The sequence below is a fragment of the Thunnus albacares genome, chromosome 11 (genome assembly GCF_914725855.1).
Source record: "Thunnus albacares chromosome 11, fThuAlb1.1, whole genome shotgun sequence".
Classification (NCBI taxonomy): domain Eukaryota; kingdom Metazoa; phylum Chordata; class Actinopteri; order Scombriformes; family Scombridae; genus Thunnus; species Thunnus albacares.
Genome location: NC_058116.1, coordinates 8,345,700 through 8,354,706, shown reverse-complemented (window position 1 = coordinate 8,354,706; position 9,007 = coordinate 8,345,700). Strand labels below are relative to the sequence as shown.

Below are 9,007 nucleotides of genomic sequence, written 5' to 3'. Positions count from 1 at the left end.
AACATCATTACTGTGCCTTCCATCCCCATCCTTTGTCCCCACACATCCATAGTCCATTTATTCCCTCACATTTCCACCTCATCTCCTACTGCTATTGTTTCGTGTGATCTTTAAAAATTATTTAAATAACTAACTTTCATGTGAACAAAATTAAGCCAGTTTACTTGCAGTTTATTTCAGAGCAACTTTAGCATTCATACATGTTAAAATTTTATGGCACAAAAGACAATCTTTTTTATAGAACGAAGAAGACAAATACTGTAAATTTCATTGTATTTCACAGTTGTAATGCCATAATGACAAAAAATATACGGTATATATATTCAAGGCCAAGTAAGAGAATCAAGAGCCAGTTTGTTGTGCTTTCAGACTGACATTAAAGTGGTCTTTTATGTCAATGCTTATGATTCTGGTTCAGGTGTAAGAAAAAAAAAAACTCTTGTGCACTATAATGAAGCAAACAGTTGTGTGTGTAAACTTCTGGTAACGTAGAGTTCCATGGTAATTTATGAAGGTATAGTTGGTGGATTTGTCCTGTACTGTGTTGCTTAAGTTGTCCAAATTGTTTAAATATGGTCTCAAAGATGATCACAGAGTTGAATCAACATTTCTTTTACACAGTACCAACAACAATTAAAATACTGTATTGCCTGATACAACCGTAAAATTGGCTGAAATGTGGCTGCTGGTCATTAATCTTATCCAATTACCTTCCAACAGTCAAATAGCTGCACATGTAACATAAATCATTAGAGGAAATAAACAATCCCTAACAGAAGCCCTTAATGATCCCAAACGGCAAATACCGTGACACAATAATTTCCCTGCACATGACAGAACTCGTACACAGACAGGCACATTTCAAAATATACACAAAAGCCTTAGTTGTTTTTTTCAGTCATGAGGAAAGTGCAAACATATGTCTGACAGAGCTCATCAAACATCCCATCAACATTATCAGTCACTATTTCTTACTGACGGTCATTCAAATAAATGCTTTAACAGAACATGTGTGTAGACAGTCCTGCATCCAGGAGCACAAGTCTAGTGAGCAGCTTAATATGAAGCGGCAGTGCAGAAGAAAATCTGTCTTGTAGCAGAACCGTAAGTCATCACTACAAAGACTCTTCCTCGGAATCACTGTCTGTGTTGGGCTTTGTCAGGAGCTCCAGCTCTTCCCCATCCTGCAACACAAAACACATGAAGAGCAAATCAGAATGAAATGTAGAAGTGGTGGAATCCAGTAGACAAAGCAGACACTGAGGTGCTTCTCACAATAATATTTAGTATTATCACCAACATCAACTTTCTAAATTGTTTTCAGATAGTGAAGAGGACAATGTAATGGGGAAATACCTTGCATATTAGAGCAGCAGCTGCTTAACAGTGACATGTTTTTGTTAGTGCTCTACCAAAGACACAAAGATCTGAAATCTGGTATTGTTGTATGCCACAAAGTCCTGCTAACTCCACAATAGTGTCTTCATAAATCCCCCATAGACATCCATTCAGTCTAATAGCTTCCTCTTTCAAAATCCAATAGACTACATTGACCAAATGAAATTACATGAGGTAAGGCCGCAGCGTGCGCCTGAATGCTGTTTTCATAGCAGGGAATCAGGTTTCTGTCTCCATTGAAGAAATTACATTATAGAGAAATGAGAGCCAAGTTTCCTACAGAGAACTTGGTATGTGTGTGGGAGGACAGGAAGGGGCTTTACATGGGGTTAGCCGAGTGACGCAGTGTTGGAAAAGGAGTGTGTGGGCTTGTGTTTGCGACTAGTGAAGATTTGTGGTTTTTGTGGTTTGCTCCCTACCCCTCTGGACCTCTCGAACACCTCTCCGTTGATGACCCGCAGTTTTTCCTGCTGAAGGCTGTATTCCAGGTCCTTGGGCCGGCTGGCGTTGTAGATAAAGATGGCCAGCAGGACCATGGGAGCCTGGAGGAAGAAGTCCAGCGACGGGTGGAAGTCGAAGAGGAAAAGGGAGAGGGCGGTAACCAAAACAGTGGTGATCTGGCCCGTCAGCACATGGAACATGTTATCTCTGAATTTCAAGATGAAGGCCACAGATAAACCGAGAGAAGCTATGGAGAGAGATAGAAGAAAGAGTGTGAGTTCTTCAAATGCACGCTGCAGATATTATTATGAAGAAAAAGACTGTCCTCACTATATACACAAAACACATATTGTAAGCACATTTTAATACCTTTCAATCCTTTCAATTAGTTTTTACAAGAACTGTGGCCAAGATATAAACTAAGCAGGACTTTTTACAGTTGGAAAATAAACTTATCACTAAGGAAGCCAAAGTACATGATGCTGAAACTCTTTCTGAATTACCATTTTTAATTTTAAAAAGTCTCTGTACACTTGAATATACGACAGGTGCAGCAGAGGAAAGCACAACTCGCATAAAAATGAGAAAGACTCCCACACACTGCCTCGCTTACTGCTGGAATACTGCATGCCAATTCATTAAATCTCACAAATCTTCTTCAGTACTTATCCCCTTAATTTACATGTTGTCATTTTCTATCTGTGATCTTTGAATTGTCTGGGGCAATATGGATGTTGCTATAATATTTTATGTGGGATAATATTATAAGATTTATGATTGATTGGAATTTCTGCCTTTGTATTTTTCTATTCATTTCATTTTCTATTTTTCTAGTCTTTGCTACAGTAAGTGTCCTTCACTCACTAGCCTGGATGGTAATGTTTGCCATGCTTTGCTCATCAATTTGATTTATTTCTGTGGTCGTATGATTGGATGATCAAGGCAGCTTCTACGTGTATATATGAAAGTGATTCTTACACATATACCTGATGAGGGTCGGACACACCAAAGAGTTGTAAGCTAATAAATATTCCAGCAGTAAGCAAAACAGTGTGCAGGAGTTTTCCTCACTTTTATTATTAGTTTTGTCATGTTTGAGGTGATTTTTTTTGTTTGGCTGACATACATACATGCTGATATCATTATATATATCTATATATCTACTAGCCTATATATCATTGTTATATCATAGGGAAAAATCTTGTGCAGGAAGTTGGGGTGGAAAGACATCAAAACTAAAACTTCCAACAGTCCACGTTGTTTTTTTTGTAAATATGTAGGTTATCATTCCTTATCCAAAACTTTGATCATGATCCTTCCCTAACCTTCACTGAGTGGTTTCAGATGCTCAGGCTGAACCACAAGGGGATCGGGTAAGAAAACACTCAAATCAGTTCTTTTAGAAAACATTAGGAACTGCTATTACTCACCAGTGGCCAGCACCAGACCCAGGGAGTAGATGTTATGTCCGTGGAGGAGGCCACAGTGGATGGTGAGGCCTCGTGCCTCGCTTCCAAGCCCAAGGGTCAGACTATTAAATATCACACCAAAGGCATACCTACAACACCATACAGCAAAGGAACCCAGATTAGAAGGGGAGACTCAAATCCATGCCTCGTCTGCCTTATTACTGATGTGATGAGCGAGCAGCTTCTCACAATTTACTGTTCTGGATAAAGATGCTCTCAGTGAGTTGGTCTCCTTCTTTGAGGATCTTCTCATTGTAGATGTTTGCCATGGCGGATATGAAACACTGGAGGAGGAGCAGGATGTGACCCACACCCAGAGATTTAAGCTTCTCTACTACCCTGTTCCTCCAGGCCTGACCGGGCAGGGACGACACCCATGATTCACTGGCACTGAGGAGGGAACAAACATACAGTATGAACAAAAGTAAATAGAACATGTGTGATAATAAATGAACAACTGTTTTCGAAAGGCTATACTTTATGTAATGTGTGGCCCTTATCCTTATCACCTCAAGTAAGGATTGCAACTTCAGCAGAATGTCGATGCTTGGTCAGATGCATGTTGACATCCAACCAACAGTCCAAAATCCAAAGATATTCAATTTGCTATCAAATGTGACAAAGAAAAGCAGAAATTCTTCACATTTAAAAAGCTGGAATCAGTATATCCATGGCTTTTTGTTTTAAAAGTGATTTGAACAGTTAATCAATTATCAAAATATTTGCAGATTAATTTTCTACTCATCAGTTAATCAACTGGAGCTGCAACGATTAGTCGATTAAACGATTAGTCGATCAACAGAAAATTAATCAGCAACTATTTTGATAATCGATTATTCATTTAGGTAGTTTTTAAAGCAAGCGTATTACTTTGCAAATTTGCTGCTCTTCATGTCTTACATCAAAGTAAATTGAACATCTTTGGGATTTGGACTGCTGCACAGACAAAACAACACATTTGATGAGGTCACCTTTGGCTCTAGGAAATTGTGATGGGCAGTTTTCACAATTTTTTGATGTTTTACAGACCAATTGATTCATCTTTCAATTGATCAATAGTGAAAATAAACGTTAGTTGCAGTTCAATAATCAATTAAGCCTTTCACGTCTAAAACAATGTCCTCCTCTGTTACACAATCCTGAAGCTGACACATATAATTAAGCTGCATTTGTTTCCAAAGCAGAACCAGAAAACAGGCTGTGAAACGTACAAGACTCACTGCAGCCTGGAGAGTCACTGAATTCTGAGTATTAATTAACAACTGTATTAAACCCTGATATATAGACTGTAGATACTTTGTCCTGTGTGTTTAAGGAATCTTCACCAATTTCTCTTAATTCATCACCTATTAAAGTGTTCCTGCATTCATCATCATGTTACCTGCTGTTCCTCATCTGCTCCAGGAGCTGTGTGTAGAGTAGGCAGGAGTTGGAGGGGGTGGAGAGGGGGTTAGAGTGGAGACCTGGCACAGCTATGGAGTTTTGGCTGCCCCCTGATCCTGTCGTCAAGGAAACGATGGACAGGAAGAGGATGACTAACGCTGCCCACTGAACCCAAGACAAGCGCCTCCTGAAGGATGAGGGAAGAAACACAAATCAAAATTTTATCTGTGGTTGAAATGATAAATCTCAAGGTTTCCAAAGGCACCAATGCATTGAATTCCATGTTTTATGTGTATTAAATGATGCAGAATGTCATATTTGAACTGGAAATGGTGCACTGATAATAAATGCTTTGAGTATTTTACTCAACATTAGTGTGATTTAGCTGTAGTGAAGCACCTAAATAAGTGCATACAATGTCCTACAGTGTAGACAATTTTAACTTTGAAGCTACTGAAGGGAAAAATGTTGCTAAAATGTCAAACTTGTGATCTATTCAGTAAACAAAAAGCAAATGGTGATGGAAAAGCGACAGCATAGACACAGGAAATAAGATAAATGGTATCAACAGATGCACAGCCATCACCTCTCATCTACAATCAGGGTCATGAAAACATACACGCTATCCTTTTGAAGAACAGAACATTACAGAGTTGTTGATTGAGTCGCTTACTTCAGAACAATTCTGAAGAGTACAGCCGTGGTCAGGATGACAAAGTTGGAGAAGAGCACTGCCATGGCCTGGGGACAAGAGAGAAGACAGAGGGCTTAGAGATCAAACAGCAGAGTGATAGCAGAACATAATGGCTGCATCAAACACACAGTCTTTGGGCAGTACACTTTGTAAAAGCTGGTAAAATGACATTGATGGGGGTTGAATAATTAGAAATCATGCACCAAATGTTCCACCAGACATGCCAAGTTAACACACAACATATATTCCTCTGATAGTGGTCATACGACATAAGTAAGTCTTAACTAACAGGCTGCAGGTAGGTCATCACATAGAAGATGATGAGGTTGTCGACAAAGTAGAGGAAAGCAGGGACAGCCCACTTCAGGGAACTGAGCAGGGAGGAGGTGGAGGAACAGCCCAGGTCTCTGCATGATCGTCCCTCTGAAGAAACAAACAGAAAGAGCGAATAAACATACATAACCATCACACAAGCAAACACAATGAGACAGCCAGCTGTGACTTTAGTGTTTACCTCGGACTATGACCCTGACTGACATAACCAGACAGAAGAGCAGTTTGAGCGCCTCAGCAAGTAGGTTGACAGATGCAGGGAGGAAGTCATACTTGTTCTCTGCAAATTGGCAGCAAACAAAGAGACACAGTCAACAAGATGATTGGTTCAGTGGAACACATTAAAACCACATAATATGATTTTAAAATGTGCAATGCTTGAAGAGGAGTTTGTCAAATCTTGTTATCTGTCTGTTGAAAACATAAAAAGTAGTATCTGTTGCATTGTTATTCACCAGCATTGGCAGAGAATTTGAGCAGCAGGATACGACTAGTCCCCAAAGTTACAAAGCCCAGGCCCAGGGCCAGAGTGTAGGCCGATGAGCGGGAGCACAGCCTAGGGCAGGAATGGCAGCACACCATGGCTGCGACTGGAAGTGGATGCGGTCAAACCTGCTGGAACAAATTACAAACACAGAAACACACACACACAGCCTGTTGGAACAATAGTGGTGGCATTGGACTAGTGCTCAGTATCCAAGGTAACCTGAATTTTGTTTTCAGTGATAGCAAGTGAAACAGTGAAATCAATTCCTGTCTACTTTACGATACTGAGATTCCCCTCAAAATCTGCAATCAATCTTGTGAACAAGCAACTGTAAGTAAAGAAAATATACTGTAAAATGAGGCAAATATGGGGCTTTGAAAACAACAGTGCATGTTCATGTGGCTACAAAATAACTTGGATTACGCTGTATGAGCAGAAATGTGATGGACATTTTATAACTAGATTATCATTGCTGACTGAACTCGTCCTCTTTTTCCACTGATAAAAGCTCATCAGGATCAGTCAATATCTTAAAATAGTCCTAGTCATGAGGTTTGTTACTCCCTTAAGATCTGATCATGGTATATTAACAGGTCATTCATGAAGCCTTGTTTATTCGGCCTCATACTTGGAAACCCCATTGCTATCATCACACACACAGATGTAAACATTGAAAACATTTAAAGCTTCCAAAGACTGACAGTTCTTCTCTTTCCATAGAGAAAAGCCACGAATTACTTCAACTCTTCACAACATCTCACAACCTACTCAGACTGTTGTTCTGTCCTGGACTAGTATGATTTACAAAATGTGAATTAACGTTAATGAATCAAACGAGCACCAAAGTCCATTAGCTCCGAGCTAGCATCACCTGCATGACCACAAACGTCATGTTTCTGCGGATAAACACCCCGAATAAAAGCAACACGTGTTCTTTTAAATATTCGGACATATATTTCTAAAGGCGTGGCCAGAAAAAAAGATTTGAAAAGTAATTAATATTAATGACACTTACTTGTTATTCTCCTATGCTCCAAAACATAAGTGAACCATCGTATTGACTCAACCAACCCTTCCTGGTTATCTGCGCATGCGTACTGGCACAGGTGCCGTACGTCATCTTGTACGCACTGTCTACGGGTCCGTCCTGACCGTGTTCCTGTACATTGTCCTGACATGTCATGAAGCTGCAGACTGTATGAGAAGAAACACTTTCGTTTCTAATTTCAGCAACAGAAGGAGGAAATGGCGCTAACAACAGAGGGGTTTTTCTTTTAACTTTGGCTGATAGATTAACTGTGTTTAGTGACATAGTGTTTTAGTGGTGAATTGGCCAAATCTGTGGTGCCTCTGAAGTGCAAAACGCAACAACATTGGATAAAATCTTATTTACAGCACTTTGGTCAACTGTGGTTGTTTTTAAATGTGCTTTATAAATAAATTTGATTTGATTTGATTTGAAAACATATGAACTAAACACCAAACACAACATTATAGAGAAAAATTAATGATATTTCATAAAACATAGCAGCACTTAAAGCTGCACTAATCAAAAATTTCAATATAGGCTCTTAAATGAAATGTGTAAGGTTTCACTCATCGTGACAAACTCACATAGAATCATCACCCATCTCCTCAGTTCCCCAGTTCAGACAGTTTTTTTGTTTGTTTGTTTGTTTGTTTGTTTTCAGGTAATTTTTTGGCTTTACAGCCCAGAACTTTTCTGGTTCTCTGTCTTCACTCTTATCAGCTTCATTTTCAGCTGCAGCTGGTTTTCAGTGGAAAAAAGTAAGTGGAGTCCTAAACATAGCTTAAAGGAGAGTGAATGTTATGACAAGTTACATTCGTCATTTGGGCAGAAACAAGACTCAAAATGATCTCATTTGTTCCATGTCTGCTCAATGTGTGAATAGGCAGCTGTTTGCTATCACATTCATGTTTACAGATTTCTCCACTGCCTTCAAGTGGCCAACGAATCAGTTAATGTAACTTTATAAATACAGATTTTTTAGGTAGGTGGATAACACAGTTGTGTTTCCTGAAATGTCATGGTATTCTCTGTAATGTTTCTGACAAGTGTTTATGTTTTATGAAATGTTGGTATGTTTTTATGTTTGTTTAACATCTCTGGACTGCCATACTAATACAGGTATGTGGGCATACGAGTGAAAATCAGAAGTTTAATATCAGAGAAATTACAGTATTTTTGTTCTTGTTTTTAAAATAATAATGAATTATTATGTCTGTTACTCCTGAATATGTCACAATCTGCTCCTTAGTCCATCTCTGCGGCCACACTCTCTTCCCCAGCGCTCTGCATTACTTCGCCCTGGTCATGGGCTTTCCCCCAACTCCCCGGACCTGCCATTCTCAAGCTGTCCACCAGATGCCCTCGGACTTTCCCTCTTCTCCCAAATCTGCACACTTGTTTCCACTCAGTAACTGTCTGCATCTGCTGCCCATTCCTTCATCAGCTCCTCAGTTATACTGGTCTCAGACATAGACTGTATATAAAGATTATTTATATACAATCTATGGTCTCAGACATTCATTCCCTGTCAGTTTGTTGAAGCTGTTTCATAGGACACTTGCATTCTAGCCATCCTGATCCTGTCTGTTCTTGATCCTGTGCTTTACCTGTTCCTGCCATTACTGTAGTTTCAACCTTTTTGCCTGTTTGTTATCAGCCTGCCTGCCAACCCCCTTTGTACTGGTTAATCTGTTTTGGACTGCTTCATGTAAGCCTGTGTTGTTTTGAGTTTTTCATTAAATGATCTTCTCATTTCACCTGCCTGTCTCAAC

At 39.5% G+C, this 9,007-nt stretch overlaps 1 protein-coding gene and 1 long non-coding RNA gene across 4 annotated transcripts; one reads left to right on the top strand and one right to left on the bottom strand.

The window, feature by feature from the left end:
• Positions 1–150: 150 nt before the first annotated feature.
• slc35a5 (solute carrier family 35 member A5) lies at positions 151–7,302 on the bottom strand. Of its 3 annotated transcripts, none has more exons than XM_044366594.1 (10): positions 7,221–7,302; positions 6,174–6,333; positions 5,900–5,998; positions 5,675–5,808; positions 5,365–5,432; positions 4,690–4,878; positions 3,498–3,698; positions 3,270–3,397; positions 1,818–2,086; positions 151–1,184 (listed from the first exon to the last, which is right to left on the bottom strand). In XM_044366594.1, the coding sequence occupies exons 2-10, from the start codon at positions 6,298–6,300 to the stop codon at positions 1,116–1,118; spliced, it is 1,284 nt and encodes a 427-aa protein (XP_044222529.1). In that variant the 5' UTR covers positions 6,301–6,333; positions 7,221–7,302; the 3' UTR covers positions 151–1,115. The 3 variants fall into 3 exon arrangements, with proteins under 3 accessions (XP_044222529.1, XP_044222530.1, XP_044222531.1); XM_044366595.1 differs by having other exon boundaries at positions 6,174–6,330; positions 7,221–7,294; XM_044366596.1 differs by lacking the exons at positions 5,900–5,998; positions 6,174–6,333; positions 7,221–7,302 and having other exon boundaries at positions 5,671–5,762.
• Positions 7,303–7,360: 58 nt separating this feature from the next.
• LOC122992716 lies at positions 7,361–8,992 on the top strand. Its single transcript, XR_006406116.1, has 2 exons — positions 7,361–7,993; positions 8,485–8,992. It is a non-coding gene; the product is annotated as an uncharacterized LOC122992716 (long non-coding RNA).
• The last annotated feature ends 15 nt before the right edge of the window (positions 8,993–9,007 follow it).